The sequence below is a fragment of the Arvicola amphibius genome, chromosome 6 (assembly GCF_903992535.2).
Source record: "Arvicola amphibius chromosome 6, mArvAmp1.2, whole genome shotgun sequence".
NCBI classification, from domain to species: domain Eukaryota; kingdom Metazoa; phylum Chordata; class Mammalia; order Rodentia; family Cricetidae; genus Arvicola; species Arvicola amphibius.
Genome location: NC_052052.2, coordinates 35,271,809 through 35,291,473, shown reverse-complemented (window position 1 = coordinate 35,291,473; position 19,665 = coordinate 35,271,809). Strand labels below are relative to the sequence as shown.

The 19,665-nt window shown below is 43.7% G+C and overlaps 1 protein-coding gene across 1 annotated transcript; it reads left to right on the top strand.

Moving 5' to 3' along the window:
• Positions 1–5,867: 5,867 nt before the first annotated feature.
• LOC119816441 (cytochrome P450 4A10-like) lies at positions 5,868–17,047 on the top strand. Its single transcript, XM_038333091.1, has 13 exons — positions 5,868–6,450; positions 7,963–8,107; positions 8,774–8,818; positions 9,243–9,370; positions 10,239–10,363; positions 10,729–10,883; positions 11,297–11,403; positions 11,503–11,693; positions 11,790–11,923; positions 13,659–13,723; positions 13,866–13,942; positions 16,278–16,451; positions 16,795–17,047. The coding sequence occupies exons 1-12, from the start codon at positions 6,262–6,264 to the stop codon at positions 16,444–16,446; spliced, it is 1,530 nt and encodes a 509-aa protein (XP_038189019.1). The 5' UTR covers positions 5,868–6,261; the 3' UTR covers positions 16,447–16,451; positions 16,795–17,047.
• The last annotated feature ends 2,618 nt before the right edge of the window (positions 17,048–19,665 follow it).

Sequence of the window (19,665 nt, the reverse complement as noted above, 5' to 3'; positions counted from 1 at the left end):
CATTTGCTCTAGTTTTGACAGGGCATGGGATTTAGGAGAGAAAAAAAAAGGACCTTTGGTCCTGTGGGTTGAGAAATCAATCCCTTGTTGTTAGGGAAGACAAAGGAGAAAACACTTGGAAGCATGTCAGCAGCGTCTGGGGAGGGAGTCTTGTCGTCCAATACAGAAGGTGACCTCACCATAGATTCTCAGAGATTGATTTCCTTTTTTACAATATCACTTTGCCTGTCTGTTATCAGTTTCTCATCACTAAAATAAGGGCAGTGGCAGGGGTAAAGTCACCATACTTCCTGAAAATCTGTTAACAATACTGAGGTCTTTTAAGCCAAGGTTGGTGTCTCTTTTTCTTGTTATGTGCACACTCCCTACCACCCTGCCTGGCACACAGTAAGTGCTCAGGGGAAAATCACCAGCAAAACAGCTGACTAGATGTATCTGCCATGTTTCTCTCTATAACAAGGGCCAAAAACAAGTAAATCAAGCTCTATTCCTCTGGAATCGTGCATGAAGGTAGAAACAAACATCTCACAAAGCCCCAAGTCCCAAGATGTCCTTGTAAAGAGGGACATGATCTCCTAGTAAAGGAGGACACAATATCTACTGTTGTAGTTCCTCACAGGAGATCAAACCTAAGCTTCACGCCAAAGTGCATTGAGCAGTTCCTGTTCAACACACAAGCATCTGAAACACTCATTCTTAGAGAAGCCAGAGCCCAGTTTGCAGCGCTCTCGGGTAATCTCACACTACAGCATTAACTCGGGCACAGCCACCACTCAGCCTTCTCCTGCAGGACACCATCTTGAGCTCCACCGTTTCCCCCAAGAATCCCACAATGTAGCCAATCAGCACCAATCAACTTCCTAAATTTCCACAAAGCAGCCTGCTCTACCAAGACCATAGAAAACAGCTTAGAGGCCCTTTCCTCCCACCAGAAGCCCTAGGAGTACCTGGGCAGACAGCCCTGATCAATTCAGTGAGTAAAGTCCCCATGAAGAAACAGTGTGCAGCCAATGAACATTAACTGGTCTCCTAGCTGAGCCTGCTATTGTACCTTAGCCCCTGCGTGGTCCTCAGACAACTGTGGGGAGTGGAAAAAGCCCCTAATAGATGAAGCCTGGAGTGAATGTGTGTTGTTGACACGGGCATGGCCATGTCAAGGAGCCTAGCCTCAAACCTGTAGGAAAATGGCAAAGCTTCACTTTCCTGAGGTCAGTGTGCAGAGATTGGTAGCGTGTGCAGAAAGCACCATCATGTCTTTCTCCCCTGGAGAGCATGAAGAAAGCTCTGCTAAAGAATCTTTGACTACCATGATTAATTAAACCTGCCCCCCCCTTGATTGTGTGAAAAACCCTGCCTCTCTGTTCAACCATATAAACAAACACACTGAGCTTGTGAAGGGGAACTTCAGCTTCTCCACCAGAGACCCAAGTCCACTGAATCCCAGCTATACCTATGTATCTGTGTCTCTGTATATGTGTTTGTCATTTTTCATTCCCTCAACACCCCAGTCAGGTTTGTCCCCGGAGCCATGCAGGGACAACACAGACACTGAAGAGTACCACATTCCTGCTGCCAGGCTTGCTGTGTTCTGTCTGATCAGAACTTACAGACATTGGACAAGGTAATGCAAACCTTTAGTGCCAGCACTCGGGAGGCACAGGCAAGTGGATCTACATGAGACCAACCTGGTCTACAAAGAGAGCTCCAGAGCGTCAAGGACTACACTGAGAAACCCTGTCTGGAAAAACCTCCAGAGGGTCCTGATGCACACAGCCCCCAGACACTGATACACGGCCTTTTCCACTACTATGCACCCCATGATGTGCCTTTGTGATCTTTCAGCAGCCTCCTCCCGTGAGGCTCTCAGAAACTGACTAGCATCCTCCCTTCCAGGGCTGTGCCATCATGCCTTGCTTTCCTGCATTCATCAAACTAACCCTACCTGGTGTAAACAACAGAAAATAAATTGTGACCTCCCCATCTTCAGACACAACAGCATGCTTTGTCTTCTCAGCTATGAAGAGACTAACTTCCTAAGAGGACCTGTTAGGAAGAGTCTGCAAATACCTGTGGGTAGACCACTGAAACACACACACACACAGAGAGAGAGAGAGAGAGAGAGAGAGAGAGAGAGAGAGAGAGAGAGAGAGAGAGAGAGAGAGAGAGAGAGAGAGAGAGAGAGAGAGAGAGGTATCCTCAATATTGATATAGTAAGTCAAGAAGCATCATGGAGACCATAATGCTAGAACTAAAACCAGTGTTGCTACCCTACTGATACCCTGGGTACCTTTTCAGAAGAGAGTCTCTGGAAAAAAAAAACCCAAAAAACCCAAAACTCTCTTACCAAAGCAGCAGAGGCAAGTGGTCAAACACACACAGCAATGACAATGAAGACAAAGCTAACATAATAAAGAATATTTTTCCAGTAATTGTTACAAAAGAAATCAATGGAATACCTTAAGAAAAACGACAAAATATGATTCGAAGGAAACTTCAAAATATGTGGAAGGATACAGACTTTATTAAAAAACAACCCAAAAATCCATCACTTGAATGGGAAACTATAAAAAGAAATACAGATCATAAAAAGAACCAAACAGTCTGGATATGGGCTGGGGGGCTTGGTCGAGCCTAAAATGGGTATGCCAGACTTCTTGACTCCCCAAGTGAGGCCTTACCCACTCTGAGGGGTAGATGGGAGACAGGTGGGATAGTGAGAGAAAGGTTGAAGGAGAACTGGGGTTGGTATGTAAAATGAAAATGATTTTTTAAATAAAAAACCACAGAGAACTCAAGAAATGAAATAAAAATACTACTGAGAGTTTCAATAGCAGATTATATCATGCAGAAGGAAGAATTCAGAGTTTGAAGACAGGATTTTAAAACAACCGAACTAGGAAAGAGAGAGAAAGAGAGAGAGAGAGAGAGAGAGAGAGAGAGAGAGAGAGAGAGAGAGAGAGAGAGAGAGAGAGAGAGGGGGGGGAAGAAATAGGAAAAAGACAAAGAATAAAGAATATAAGCTGAACAAAATTCTCTAGATAATGATATGTGCATTATAGGAGTTACAAAATGAAAGAAACCTACTTTGTGGGAGCTGGTGAGGTTGCTTAGTGGTTAGAGATTCCTGCTTCCAAGTTGATGGCATGAGTTTCATCTCTGGAACCCACATAATAGGAGAGAACTGACCCTGTAAGTTGTGCTCTGACCTCCACACACATGATGGCATGCATGTGCAACATACATACAAATAAATAAATAAATAGATAAATAAATAAGTCTAGTTAAATAATAGCTTAAAGCCTTCCAAATGTTGAGAAATACATTGGTATTATGTATAATAAATCCAAAGACTCTGTTCAGATTAAACTGATATAGTCTTGTCAAAGTTAAGCTATATTCAAGCTTTCAAAAGCCCAAGGCAAGAAATTCTAAAAACAAAAGACATAAGCCAAGTCACACACAAGCAAGGCTGTAGTAGACTAGCGTTAGAGTCCAGAACAGAAACGTTTCAGAAAAGGATTAAAATTTCCAATTAAAAGAATTGTGTTGGCTGAATAGATTTTAAAAGTCAAATTCTGCTGTGTAGTACTCCATTGTGTAAATGTACCACATTTTTCTTATCCATTCTTTGATTGAGGGGCATTTAGGTTGTTTCCAGGTTCTGGGTATAACAAACAAAGCTGGTATGAACATAGTTGAGCACGTGTTCTTGTGGCACGATTTAGCATCCTTTGGATATATACCCAAAAGTGGTATTACTGGATCTTGAAGAACACAGCAGAAAAAAATAACAACAGTTTGGATTTTGTAGGAAAAGGGATGGAGGTAGAAAACATCATTTTTGAGCGAGGTAACCCAGACACAAAAAGACAATCATCACATGTACTCACTCATACATAAAACAAAGAAACATAAAACAAAGAAAAAGACAATCATCACATGTACTCACTCATACATAAAACAAAGAAACATAAAACAAAGAAAGCCAGCCTACAAACCACAATCCAAGAGAACCTAGACAACAATGCAGATACTGAGAGACACATACATAGTTATAATCTACATGGGAAGTAGAAAGTAGACAAAGATAAGATCTCCTGAGTAAATTGGGAGCATGGGGACTTTGGGGGATGGTTGAAGAAGGGGAGGGGAGAGGCAGGGATGGGAGCAGAGAAAAATGTAGAGCTCAATAAATATCAATAAAATAAAATAAATAAAAAAGTCAAATTCAACTATATGCTATAAACTTCATAAGACGGTGTGGAAGAATGGAAAGAAACCACTGGTTCCAGAAAAACAACACAAGACAGGGATGAGGAAGGAAGATCTGAAGTTCATGGTGCTGAAAAGGTACCCATGACCCTGGTTCCATGGGTCATTATGACAAAAAAAAATTGTCAGAAAGAGTCCACAATCAGAAAAACATGATGTCAAGGAAAACCAGGTTCATGTTGTCTGTGACCCCACAGAAATGAGCCCAGACCTAACTGAAGCAGTAGAAATAATAAAATCATAAACATCAATGATTGTGGAGGCCCAAAGGGGCCAAAGGTCAAAGAGTTTAGGAGTTGCTTTTAGTTCATTCAAGGTTATCCTGCTTCTAACTCAAACAAAGGTCCCACCTAGTGGTAAATCAGAGTTCTGCTCTCTGAAGGCAACAACAGGTGTGGCTGGTTGTCAGACCTCACACTCCTGAAAAAAGGAAGTAGTTGGTTCCTACCTAAAATAAAAAGTTGGATCTAAGGACCCAACTACATTCCAGTTCCCTTTATGGAAATAACTTGGGATTCCACCCGAGGAGTGGTTTGCCTACAGAGAGATTGGTCTAGGGCATGAGAAATGAATGTACCCCATGACTTTCAATCTGTATGCAAATGCAGTCCTTCTGTTCTACTCCTACATTTTGAAATCAGGGGTATATTAAGCTGTTGGAAATTAAAACGCAGGGGAATTTTCAGTAGTCACTGAAATTCCCTCCTGAAACTATCTTATATGTTTCTGCATTTTATTATTTTCTTTCACATCTTTGTATTCTTTACTATATTTCTAAATTCCCACGCCTCCACTCTGGAAGAGGGTACTTTTGTCAAGGCTGGCCACGGACAAATGGTGACCTTGGAAGATATAATGGTTAACATAGCAAAAATAAAGAAAAAACTATGTGTGTGCTCATGCATGTGTGCATTTGTGTGTTGACATGTTCATGGAAAATCCCCTGAGGTAATGCTCAGATTTATCCATTCAAAAGAAACTGGAGCTGGAAGATGTGCTCTGATTCCATTTAGGATGCTCAACCCCTTCTGGGTAGCAGATGAATGGCCCAGAAATGATGCAAGACAATCACCAGAGCCTTTGGCATCACAAGGCATGGGCTGCCCATGAGGCCTAGAGGGAGAAGGGCAGCAGTGCCTGGATGCTCTGCAGTATGAACTAGCAACCACTCACAATCCACCTAACATGGACAGTTCAGGAGAAACTATGTAGGTGGTGGGTTTGCTGTGGAAACTCAAGGAACTCTCAAGAGCAATAAGTGAAAACACAGAATTAAGACATGAAACCTGGGGAAAGAGGAACTTTATGGAGACCCCAAGTCATACACTACTACAACAGATAGTTATTTTTATACGAGAACTTTGTTTTCTATTTATTTATTGTTTTTATTGCTCTATACATTTTCTCTGTTTCCCCCTTCCTCCCCTCTCCCTTTCTATTCTCTCCCTTGATCCCCATCTTCCCAATTTACTCAGGAGATCTTGTCTTTTTCTCCTTCCAATTTAGATCCATGTATGTCTCTCTTGGGGTCCTCTTTGGAAAACTAATTTTTTTATTTTTTAAATAAAAATTTAGATGAAAAAAATTAAAAAATAAATGGATGAATATTGAAGGAAATGATAATAATTGTGCCTACCTAATATGTACAGTATCCATATGTTGAAATATCACACTGTACACTATAAATGTATACAAAAAGATACAGTGAAAAGAAAATAAAATAGAAAACAAATAAATGATTTGATAACACAAAGAGAAGAAAGTGGGTGCAGGTCTGGCCCTTAGTCACCAGCAACTGACAAATCATTTCTCTGCCTCTCAAGGTAAATCATTCACCTTAACTGACCAACTGCACTATGAGAGCAACCTCTGTCTGCCTTAACCTTTCTCCCTCCCACTGATAGACAGGCAGTCCTTAAAGGATTTATAGAGGAGGTAGAAAGGATTCGTGACAGTAAGGGCAGTCTGTGACCCAGGACTGACTGCACCATGAGTATCTCTGCTCAGAGCCCCACCAGATTCACAGGCAGCATCTCTGGCTTCCTGCAAGTGGCCTCCGTGCTCGGTTTGCTTCTGCTGCTGTTCAAAGCAGTCCAGTTCTACCTGCAGAGGAAATGGCTACTCAAGGCTTTCCAGCAGTTCCCATCCCCACCCTCTCACTGGTTCTTTGGACACAAGGTATGAGGAAAGGGAAGGGTGGGAGGGAGATCAGGGAGGACGGAGGTACAGGGAGGATGGAGGTGCAGGGAGGATAGAGGTACAGGGAGGATGGAGGTCTCAGAGACTGGCCATCAAATTCACAAGATAAAGCTCACTGTATAAGAAGTCCACATACTTCATGAGACACAGAGCTCAGCTTGAGACACATTCCAGCATTAAGGTGGCTCCACCTGTCTGGCTGTAGCCAGCTCTGTACTGAGAGCCCTGCACATGAAGGCTGTGGGTGAGCCTACCAAGTCTCCTCTTCTTCAACAGCCTCTGCTGTTCTCACACAGCTTCTAGGTGGTTCCCTGCATACTCACTATGGTTATTCTCTCCCAAGCTCAGGGTTTGCTGGGAACACAGAAGTCAGTGAGATGGAAGCCTGGCCCCGTGGGGTTCTTGGTGTGGCAATGGCACACATCTCAGGAGCTGTCAGGCACAGGAAGAGTCACATTGCTGGGATGAGTGGGTAGCTGGCCCAGATGATTCCCCACCACCACAAAGGAATTTTCAAGATGGATGGATTACGACAAAAATCCTGACGTCATGGAACAAAAGGGAGTAAGGCTGTGTAGTTTCCTCACGTGAGGGCACTGACGTCAGAATTTCCTCAGGGTCTGTTTAGTTCCCTATTCTCCTTCCACACACCCTGTGCTGTTAGCTATTTGGATAAACACACCACAGTGCTCAGGTGAAGAGCCAGGCACGTGTGTCTAAGATCTCTCAAGGAGGAGATGGTGCAGCACCCTGTGTATTATGAGTGGAAGGTATCGACTCCTTGCACTGCTACACAGAAAATATGTCCCAGAGTCAAGTAGGAGGATACATGAAGAAGCATTCAACAAAGGATTGTGCAATAGAAGCCTTAGAACAACACTGGGATGTGTACTTGCATGCAGAGCTGAGGATCCACCCAACAGCACTGTCAAAACAGCTCAGGACCGATCCCCAGTGTAGCAAAGCTCTGAGCGATAGCACAGATGGTCCATCAAACTGTTCCAAACCCCAGATGCACCTGTAGAACTATGTTCCTGTGCTTGTTCTGTTCTTGTCTCCAGCCAAAAACCTAACTAGAGTCCTATAACAGGAGGACCGGGCTGCTTGTCGTCCTAGCCTCCTGGCTATCTTAAACCCAAAATAATAACACAGAAACTGTATTCATTTAAACACCGCCTGGCCCATTAGCTCTAACATCTTATTGGCTAATTCTTACATCTTAATTTAATCCATTTCTATTAATCTGTGTATCGCCACGTGACTGTGGGTTACTGGCAAGATTCTAACCAGCATCCGTCTCAGGCGGGAGATCCATGGTATCTGCCATTCTGCCCTTCTTCCCAGCATTCAGTTCTATCTACTCCGCCTAACTAAGTCCTGTCCTATCAACTAGGCCAAGGCAGTTTCTATAGTCATTATCTAATGAAAGCAACACACAAACTGAAGGAACTCCTGCACCAGAGTCCCACCTCTTTATCTTTCCCTCAACAGCAGTTCGAGGGTGATCAGGAGCTACAGGTGATTATGAAGACTGTGGAGAACTTCCCAAGTGCCTTTCCTCGCTGGTTCTGGGGGAGCCAAGCTTATCTTATTGTCTATGACCCTGACTACATGAAGGTGATTCTGGGCCGGTCAGGTGAGCATATACCATTCTGACGAAATTTGTGCCATTCTCTTTGTAACTAGCCCATGGCTGTCGAATTCCACAAGACTGTGTGGCATTATGCCATTGCCCTACATACTCTACCTACCATCCTCCTAGACAACAACCCGGAATGTGGCCAGCAGCACTCAGAACTTAAATTTCAAGCCTTTAGTCAAAAGTCTTTATCTTTCTTTGCTATTTAACCAAATTATAATCAAATAATTTGCTATTTAATCAAAGATGAAAAGTCATATAACTGAAAAGTATACCTCAAATGCATTATGGATTGAGTTTGAAATCTCAATTGTTAACCTGCCTAGAGTTACTGGATAACTAACTCATGATCTACTGTAGCACACACACACACACACACACACACACACACACAGTCGCACCTGTTCTTTTCTCTGAGTATGGGCACGTGGCCTACTCCTAACCAATTCACCATCCGTGCTCCAGAGGAATGCAGCTACTGCTGCAAGAATCCTGCCTTCCTAAGCCTGACTGTTAGGCAAAGCTAGAAGGAGCTATGAGGAAACGGACAGTGAACAGGACAGTCTGCCAACAGACAGCTCTTAAAAGATCCCAGAAGTCCGTGGCTTCCACCACAGCTGCCTCGGAGCTGCCTACTTATCCCATTCCTTGTTTCTCTTTCAGATCCAAAGGCACATGGAGCCTACAGATTGCTGGCTCCTTGGATTGGTATGTGTGTCTGAATGGAGAATGTGGTCTGGCCCCAGTTAGAGCATCCAAGACCTGTGACTCTGTTTCACAGAGAACAAAATGTGACCGGCTACCATTGCCTTGATCTAGCCCTCCTCTCCCTGGCCCAAGTGAAGTAGAAGCTAGGTGTCTGACCCTTCACTGCTCCAAACAGTCCTAGCTAATCATTCATGCCGCCACCTTCCCCCGAAATTCTTTTGCAATTTTTATCTCACAAATGTAATCATCACAGACTGTATACCAGTCCCACAAGCTAGAAATTTCAGGTTCTGAACTCTACCATTCTTAGGTCTCATTATCAGTTCCACTCCACAGAGCCCCCTACCCCCAATACACACACATAGTTTATCTAACGGGCTCTCTGATTCCAACTCACACACACGTACACCCATCTCTGGCCCAGGCTATGGTTTGCTCTTGCTGAATGGACAGCCGTGGTTCCAGCACCGGCGCATGCTGACCCCAGCCTTCCACTATGACATTCTGAAGCCCTATGTGAAAACCATGGCCGACTCTGTCCGGTTGATGCTCGTGAGTTTATTTGATTTTCTTCTCCTCTACTCCCCTCAGCCCTGCTGTGCGTTCTACATCAGCACCTGCTTCTGCTAGTACTAAAACAGCTGCTTCTCCTCCTCCTCTTCCTCCTCCTTCTCTTATTCCTCATACCCCCCTCTCTCTTCTCTCTCTCTCTCTCAATCTCTTTTTTCTCTCTCTGAGTCTCTCTTCACCTATTCAGAATGTAAACCAACAAGCTCCACATGTATATTCTAGTATGAATACAGGTTCTTCCAACATAGGTAGAACAGAAACATTCCAGGTACCAGAATATGGCCATACTTTGCCCAAAGCAAAGAGCATCATTCTAGATAGAGACTCCAGTTACCTCTTCACATCCTCAAGAACGTGAAGAACGTCAAGTTCAGAGGAACTTCCTAGGATGATACCAAGCCAGTGTTTCTCTGTGTCTCACTGCCTCTGCAAGGACTTGAATGATAGCTCAGGGAAATGGACACCAGACTCAAGCTGTCATAGCCAAGCAGGCCATACCACAAACTTTCAACCATAATCTGGATTCTGACTCAGTTGTGCTCCACAAGATTTTGATGAATACGTAGTAACTGAAGTCAGAGGCAGCTTCTTTAGAAGTGCATGTAGTGGCTTCCTAGGCTTCTTTATGCTCAATACATGGAAGTCCTGCCATTGTCTCAGGATGGGTCAGCTCTCCATATACTGACATACCTTCTTTACCCCGAAAACAGCATCATTTGTCAGATAAAACATCTTTATGTTATCTAAATTGAAGGACATAGAGAACACATCTGAAAATACATGGAAATTATACAGTATATGAACACAAGTCTTCTGTGGAAATTAGGTCAGTGTTTCCCTCCCACTGCAGGATAAATGGGAACAGCTGGCTGCACAGGACTCCTCTATAGAGATCTTTCAACACATCTCCTTGATGACCCTTGACACCGTCATGAAGTGTGCGTTCAACCACAAGGGTAGTGTCCAGGTAGATGGGTGAGTTAAGAGCATTCAACTTCATGGCCTTTGGTCTCACCTACTGGAATGACCTCATCTGACATGCAGGAGGTGAGGCAGTGTGGATACTTGCCGCCACAAAAAAAATCAAGAGTCTGAGCCAGATCAATTCCTGACACACTCCAACCCTGTCCCAACCACAGATCACTGATCCCTACCTAAGGTGGATGCCTACATATTCATGCACCTTCTGTAGTCTTGAAAATTACAAGTGTTATAAGGCAGAATTAATGTGTATACCAATGCCGTCTATCTCAAATATACATCCTATCTCTTCCCAGAGTCCATCTATCTGCAGGTCAGACCTCTCCACAGTCTAATCTATTCTGTATCTTCTTCCTCAGAAATTACAAGACCTACATCCAGGCCATTGCAGACTTGAACAACCTATTTTATTCCCGTGTGAGGAACCTCTTTCATCAGAATGACACCATCTACAGTCTGTCCTCCAATGGCCGCTTGGCTGACCGTGCCTGTCAAGTTGCCCACGATCATACAGGTTCTGTCTGTAGCTCATGTCTCCCCTCCTTTCCCAGGACTAGCTCTTAGGGGCTGTTGATGACTTCTGAGGCAGATCTAGGCCCTTCACTGCCCCTATAGTGCCTGGGTCACACACATGTAGATATTCTTAAACTGGAAATGTTTGAGTTGGGATGTCAAAATTCCAGGGACTGTGTGGGTGTCATTATATTGGTAAAGGTGAAATCCAACTGAGCATCTCAAGCAAAGCTTACTTAGCCCATGGTCCTGAGAGGAGGTCTTGTCTGCATCAGATGGTACTGGTCTTCTAACCCTATCTACTCCTTACTTGCCGATCCATGTATAGCACATAGCTATGGGCAAGGAGACACAAGGTACTACATGGGGTTACTGTAGCTCTGGGGTCTATGTGATACTAATGTTCTGGAGCAGATGGAGTGATCAAGCTGAGGAAGGATCAGCTGCAGGATGAGGGAGAGCTGGAGAAGGTCAAGAAGAAGAGACGTTTGGATTTTCTAGACATCCTCTTGTTTGCCAGAGTGAGTGTGTATCAGAGCTGTGTGTATCACAGAGAGTCTGCCTGGGAGCACACAACAAGGAACAAGCACAGCTCTGATGACACCTGTTGCCTCCCTCAGACGGAGAATGGGGATAGCTTGTCTGACAAGGACATACGTGCTGAGGTGGACACATTCATGTTCGAGGGCCATGACACCACAGCCAGCGGACTCTCCTGGATCTTCTATGCTCTGGCCAAACACCCTGAACACCAACAGAGATGCAGGGAGGAAGTTCAGAGCCTCCTGGGGGATGGATCCTCCATTACCTGGTAAGCGTTCAAAAGGTGGAAGAACCTTTATTCTTTGGGTAGGGAGGAGCTGCTGGTCTCCAGTCTACCTGAACTTCAGGTTGGACCTTGTTTCAGGGATCACCTTGACCAAATGCCCTACACCACCATGTGCATCAAGGAGGCCATGAGGCTCTACCCACCTGTCCCAGGCATTGTCAGAGAGCTCAGCAAACCTGTCACCTTTCCTGATGGGCGCTCTTTACCCAAAGGTATGAGTTTCTAAGGCCTGTTCACCTAAACTCATTCCAGAGATAAGGGAGGATCAGCAATCTGTGTTTCAATAGTCCTGAATCCTGGTTGGTGCCCATTTCCTTTTCAGCAGATAAGTTCCTCTTACTCATAAAGTTTATTTTCTAATGTGGGACATAAGCATAAATGATCTCCTATAAAGTTAAGTGATTTCCAATTCTGCTGCTTTGCATGAATAATTGTAAGCTTTGCTTATTTATCAGATATCACTCCTTTTGAATCCAAGCCCTTATCATGATGCATCCATTCCAGTTTGGGAACACTGGTATTCTTTGATTCTTATACTCTAGACTCATTCCAGATGACAACAACACTATGTAATTTCATAGCCAATTTCATCCCTCATATGTCCTTACTGTCACATGTGTGTGCTTTCATGTTGCAGCTGGGAACGCACATGCATGTTTGCACATACAAGTGGAAACCAAAGGTCATTTATTTCATTCTTCACAGACCATACACCTTGATATTTTTGAGGTCAGGAGGTCTTTCTGTGATCTATAACTCACTTAGGCTAGGCTGGATGTCCAGTGGGTGCAGGCATTCAAGGACAAATACGTGCCAGTACACACAGCTTTTCATATGGTTTCTGCAAATCAAATATAGGTCCCCATGCTTGTACAACAAACACTTTTCCAGTTTATCTGACTCTCCACCCCAAATGCACATCTTTTTATCATCCTCTATAAATGATACTATTTGCAGAAATTTTATCTATAAAGAACTGCTATTTATATATTTATATAAATATTTATATCAGTATACAATGTGGCTACAGACCCTTCTAAGGCAATTGGTGGCTCTCTATCACCTGATGGTAAGACCATATTGCTGAATACACAACTTACTTATGTTATCAAGCACAGAGAAAATGACCTGGTGCCCAACTAGCAACTGTAATCCTTAAATCAAATATTGAATAGGGTTTTCCTTCAATCTTCTTTCACTGATGTTCTGCATTTATACATGCACAGCACAAACAAATAAACACACACACACATAATGACTCAATCCTTGGAAAATTCTTCTCAAAGAAACCTTTGAATATGGTATTCTGACTTTATCTCTCAAATGTTATTTACTGGGATATACCAAAGAAATAAAGAATCAGACAGAGGCTAGGGAGATGTGTTTCTTTCCTGGGTCAAAGCAAAAGAAGGAGATGTCATATATCATATATGGTCCAGTCCCTGAGAAGCACTCAGGTTGATGGCAGAGATGAACTGGTGAGCAGATACTAGACGACACTTTGCAATGTCAGGAGCTCACCCTTTGTCTCACACCTCATTCTCTCACAAACCTACTTAGGCCACATGCTACTTTGCTGGTGAGCTATAACCCCTCTCTGAAATATTATTAATTCACCTGAAAAGCCACACTAAAAAAAAATGGAGGGGACCATATTGGGGACTGAATTCTTGGACATCTTTGCAGAAAACCTTCATCAAACTTAAGTTCTAAGCTGATTCTCTTCCAAAACTCAGGTTCATATCTTTCTTCCTTCTCTTCCTCTAACTCCATTTGTATACTCCTCATTTGTACCGCAAGTTCATTTCCAAGTCACCCACATCTACCCATAGTGATGATGTTTATTAGCGAGACCTTTTGTGCAGGCATGTCCCCTACTGCCTCGGGGACCAAGGTTCACATCCTGGGTATAACCCACCATCTCCCCTATTCCTTTCTGCCCCACAGGTATCTCAGTCATCCTCTCCATTTATGCACTCCACCACAACCCAAAGTTGTGGCCAAACCCAGAGGTAGGAGGCTCCACAGGAGGGCTGGGGGAGATCCCTCCAGACCAAACCCTGCTGACCCCACCACTAGCATCTTCTCCCCTGGTGGGATGAAGGCAGAAGTTTCACTTCTACTTGCCCTGACAAATGTGCCTTCTCCCTGCAGGTGTTTGACCCTTCCAGGTTTGCACCAGATTCTCCCCGACACAGCCATTCATTCCTGCCCTTCTCGGGAGGAGCAAGGTGAGACATCCTGTATATAATGATGGAATACACTCTGCAGGGTATTTGCAGCATACCTTGATGTTTTTGACCTCGTGCATACATGACATCTCCAGGTATATTCTATTGGTAGATATGGGGGGGAAAGCTTCTTGGGAATTGTCTGTGCACATAAGGAGGGTAGCATTGCAAAGAGACACAGTGAAGACCTTGACTCACTGCACTTCCCATTGGCCAGCCAAATTTTTCTGTCAGTGGATGCCACAGACTTGCAAATGTTCTCATATGTTAGCAGCAGGACTTTAGGTTGATCATTTTCCTGTGATTTTAACTTTGGGTTTCCAGTTTTTCAAGTTTCAGGGTTCTTATGTGTCATGCCTTTTCCCATACTTCAGTCAGGCCAAGCATCCTTCCTGAGAATCACTGTGGAAAATGATAATTTTTTGGGGGGTGTCAGCCTTGGACAACTGTCCAGTCATATGCTTGAGGTGTTACAGAAAGTCTTTTAAGGGACTGTTTATTCCACGTACATGGCTTCCACCTGTGCAATCTCTCCCACTCAATCAGAGACTCAGTGCCAATGTACATACCCCTCTTGTAATTGCCAAAGGCCAATCCTCAACAGATACTATATATTCCTTTACATTACACTTAGAGGCTATGTGATCTGTCTTTAGCAAAAGCATTAAAATGGAGGAGAATAAAATGTTTCTGAGAACATAGAATTTGTTAAGGTTACTGGTGAGTGAAATATAAAACACTATTGAAATAGCTACTGAACCAATTGAAGGCTTTCCAATGGCTTCTAGTAAAATCCTCAAGTCTCCCATGGGATCTGACTCACTGTTAGCTTTAAAAGACAAATTAGAAGCAAGTTTTTCTGAGCCTGTTTTTCATAGGCTCAGAATTCATGAATTCCTCAGGTGGCAAATCAGATTTCACAGAGCAGGCTATAAGCCAGTTGTTCTTCCAACATAGGCTGTCTAGCACTGATGTATTTGAAGTTGAATGCTCCCCCCACCACTCATGGAAAATCATGTCACTGACACTAGAAGACAGAGAGTCTTGGGTAACTCAGCTTAAGTTGTAATGAAATATGCTGCTGCTGCTGCTGCTGGGCGTTTTCTGAGACAATCTCAGGCTTGCCTGGAGTTCATGATCCCTTGCCTCAACATCCCAAGCTCTGAGATTAAAGTACAGGCCACCACATGTTGCTTTGGTCAGATGCTTTGTAACTTCCATTGTATTTAATTACATTTTTATTCTTTAAATTCAAATGAATTACATTTTAGAGCCATGTAAAGATGATTAAATTTAAATTTAAAATAAATTATTAAAGCATTCTTGTATAGAACAGGTACTGTAGAATTTTATAGAACCTGTTCTATAGTAGATAAAAACGTGGGAATGAATGATATTCTCCTACTCCTTCCTCCAACTCAAAACTGTATTAAACAAAGAAAAATATATTTGTAGTCAAAATATGTTCTTCCTCAATTCTTTCATTCATTTATTGAGCAGTTTGGGAAATGCGTTGTTTCTAACATCATCCCATTCCCTCACTGTGGCATGTCATTAAATGTAACACTGATGGGGCCATGAATGCCCCAAAAGTACACAGAGACACAAAGAAATGAGAGGCAGCTGCTCATTGGCCTGAGCTTTGGTACTATGCAGCCTGAGGGACAGGAGACATTGTCAACACTTCAACAACTTGATCTGAAGTAGGAAGTCGGATGGCAGAAAATAGATGAGGGCACCAGCCTGTCAAGGGTATGACTGCAGCTAGGCTTCTGAATATAGTCCTGCCTGATGGGGGTACAGAGGATCATTGTGGAGGTGGAGTCAGGGAGACCAGGGAATTCCAGGACAGAAAACTGAAGCAGGAATAAGAGACATTTCTGAAGTATAGGTAGATGGTTACAGATGCTGATTAAGGAGGCAGAGGTACCCTAAGTAGGAACCAGATGGGAAGCCAATTGAAGATCTCCAACACAGTCTCCCTTAGAAACTTTGCTACTGAAATCTGACTCCACTCCTTGGAAGCCATGCCCGAGATCCACCTGGAGGAATAAACTAAGCAATGATTAACTTCGTAAATAACTCACAAGTTTGAGCTCCAATGCTTAGAATATTGGCCTAATAGACTTCACAACTCTAAAAGAACTAATTACATAGAGGCTGAATCAAAAGTCAGGAGAGCCACAGCCTGGGGAAGACGTGGGCATGACCTGTAATGACAGAGGTTAGACTGGACCTGTGAAAGTAGCCCCTTAATGCTGTTCTGGGCTATTTCAGGGGCCTCTGCCTGCTCAGGTCAGAGGTCATTGAGTTTCATTGTCCCTTTCTGACCCAGGAACTGCATTGGGAAACAATTTGCTATGAATGAGCTGAAGGTGGTTGTGGCCCTGACCCTACTCCTCTTTGAGCTGCTGCCAGATCACACCAGGGTGCCCATCCCCTTAATGAAACTTGTGTTGAAACCCAAGAATGGGATCTACCTGCATCTTAAGAAGATCCACTAATTCTGGTAGGTACAAGGACAGACTCGATGAGCATGCTGTCTGACATCCCGTCTTCATGTCATCTGTTCCTGTCACCATCTGGCTTTCTATCTGCTCAGCTTTCCTCTTCTCCAGTTTGCTCCCGTGCCTCCTGCCCCCCCTCTCTTTCTCTCCTTCCTATAGATTCCCTATTTGTCTGTCGGTCTAATACTACCCACATCTGCTCCATGTCTTCTCTGTCCTCCAGCCTCCTCTCCTTGCCTTTTATCTTTCTGTCATCTTGTTTTTTCCCTACATGACTTCCTCATTACGCAATTAATCAACTGTCACAACATTGTTGGTCTGAAATAATTGGAAGTTGTCTTACAGCTCTGGATCTCAGAAGTCTGAAACGGGTGTCCCTTGAAGAAAACCAAGTCATTTGTATGATAAACCTTCTGGAGAGTTCTACAGAGACTTGTCTTTCTCCACTTTTCAGTATAAACCATCATTCCTCGGCACTGGACTCTCACCCTGCTTGAAAGACAGCATCCTCTGAATCCCTCTCTTTTAATTTTCTTCCCTTTTATAAAGACTCTTGTAATATAATCAAGCACACTAATAAAATCCAAGACAAATGTGCCAACTTTGTATGTTTTTCTCAGTCCAACATACTAAGCCCTTTTGAATTATGAGAAAACATCCATGGGTTCAAAACTTAGGGCTTGAACATCATTATGAAGCCTGGTATAGTCTTTACATGACTGCCATCCTGCATAGTCTCCCTCTACCTGACAGTCCTTCACACATGTTTCTCCATCTTTTCTTTTTTTGAACGATATTGTTCCCAGTGTCACACACAGTGTTTGTCATGAACTCACGTTCAAACTGCTCCTGGATCAGAATCCATGATGCCATGGACAGATTTCCCTGGTATGCCATGTCCTTCTTCTTAGAATGGCTTCTCTTGAAGCCCCTGTCTGTAACCAGGACTTCCTTCCTGGTTGCTAACCTTCCAGTTTGCTTGGCTAGTGCAGAGTGGTTCTGAGGAAGGGCAGAAGAGGTCATAAGGAATACTCAGTAGTACCTGACCAAGGAGAGATCTGGGCAGGAACATATCCAAATTGTCCCTCACAAAACTTTCAAGTAATCCAGAAAGTCTCATGCTGGCCATGCTGAGAGAACAAAGGAAAGTAAGAGCACAGGACAGAATGCTGGGTACCCAGGCAAGGGCACACACTCTAACCACAGGATTCCAAAAGGGATGAAATGTGCAACCAGAAAGTGATTGTACTGCCTGGGAGAAACGGGCAAGACTTTTTCTCAGGTCACTGTCGTGAGCAGTCCCCCTCATGAGGTACACAAAGTCCCGTTCATGTAAACATCTATGCACACCCATCACACATTCCACCCACACATGGGCATGTGCATGCCCAAGAAGAGGGGAGCCTCAGGTGGGTTTGTAAAGTCAGAAGGATGAATCTCTGGTCACCTGTGATGGCCATCAGTTCCCGTGTCCAAGCTCTGTCACCCAGGAGGTCCCGATACGCAACACACAAACACACACACACACACACACACACATCAGATTCATAGGTCTTGGCTTTATTCCAATTGATACCTACACTAAAGAAGAGCTGACATTAACGATGGAGTTTTGATCAAAAGACATCAGAGTCAGGAAGCCTCAGCTAAAGTTCCTCCTAGATCAATGTACCTCAGGAACCTTACCTTAATATTAAAATGCAGTCACAGCGTTCTCTTATCAGAGAAGGGTACTCCAACCTGTCCTGACCTCACAATGGTGAAACACCTATGATCTAAAATAATATAGTTTAGATTCAGGCGCCACCCAGAGGCACATGGTGGTTATGACTGCAGAATCAGCACTGAGTGATAACTTTTGAATCCTTACTACATTTGTTCAGAGATGTCTGTCTGGTGCTAGGACAAAAGGCAGGTAGCTTAGGGGTCATAACCAACGGGCACAGTAATATGGAAACATTGCATTCTGCTTTGAGTATACAAGGGTATCTAGGTCTTGACGGGGCTTAACAGTAGTTAACAAGTGTCCTGAGGCCTATCTGCTGATATGTAAACTTATCCCGAGAGGGAAAGCATCTTTGTTAGGGAGAAAGTATGTGCCACATAATCCAGGACACCCTAGAGCAGTGGTTCTCAACCTTCCTAATGCTGCAACCCTTTAATACAGTTCCTCATGTTGTGATGACCCCCACCATAAAATTATTTTCACTGCTACTTCATAGCTGTAATTTGTAACTTTATACCTGTATTATTGCTACTGTTATGAATAGTAATGTAAAAATAATCTGTGTTTTCTGAGGGCCTTAGGCTAATACCATGAATGGGTCATTCAAAAAACCCATCTGCATCCCTGTTGAGTTTGGGTGCCCTAGAAACTTCACCAAGTCCCAGGGACAGAATTCCTAGCTCCTGCCTGTGATCCTAGTTTCTAGTGTTGTCCCTTCCCTATGGGGCTAATTCCTTGACTGGAACCTCTTACTGACCTTAGACCTTCAACTCCCAGGGAAATACCAATCAGTCATCATGTGGGCTCCACCCTGACCTCTACCCCACTGGGGTTAACTCAGGGATTGGAACCTCCTACTGACCTTAGACCTTGAATCCTGGAGATACTGGTACCCATAGCTATCAAGCTTCTGGTGCAAGGACTGCCAGGGACAGACACTCAGTTATCACGTGGGCCCCACCCTGACCTCTACCCCAAAAGTCCTTCTTTGCACAGTCATGCCTTGTGGAAAAGAGTTCCCGTTCTCCCAGGATCTCACCTTAATGCTACTGCAGCTCCTTCCCTAGCAATACTGTGAAGGCCAGAGCACTGTGTGACTATGAGACACCAGTTAGGAAGGACAAGAGTCCCACAGAGACGTCCTAAGGAAGTCCTCACACCAGTAGAGACACCGCTCATGGTCTGTCACTTTGGTGGAGGGAGTCTGCTTTTACAATTATTCTTTATTTTGTACAGATTCCGTTGAATCAGCTTTTCTTCTTTTTCATTATATTTCAGATACCCACAAAGGCAGTTAAAGACATGCACATCAATGAAGGCCCACATTCTATCCAGCCATCCCTCCTTCATATCCCTCCTCCACAAATCTCAAGACAATTGCCATTGTCTTCACTAAGGTTTTTCAAGGCCTGGACTGTATGGTTCTGAATTTTTGCTTGTTTGGTTTAGAAAGACATAGAGTAATGAGAAAGAAATTAAGTTTCTAGAGA

What these genes read in the sequence shown, in the direction of transcription:
- LOC119816441 (XM_038333091.1), top strand. Translation starts at nt 6,262, where the DNA reads ATGAGTATCTCTGCTCAGAGCCCCACCAGATTCACAGGCAGCATCTCT. An exon ending in ACTCTGTCCGGTTGATGCTC is followed by an intron (nt 9,371 to 10,238) that starts GTGAGTTTATTT and finishes CTCCCACTGCAG; the next exon opens with GATAAATGGGAACAGCTGGC. An exon ending in GATGGATCCTCCATTACCTG is followed by an intron (nt 11,694 to 11,789) that starts GTAAGCGTTCAA and finishes ACCTTGTTTCAG; the next exon opens with GGATCACCTTGACCAAATGC.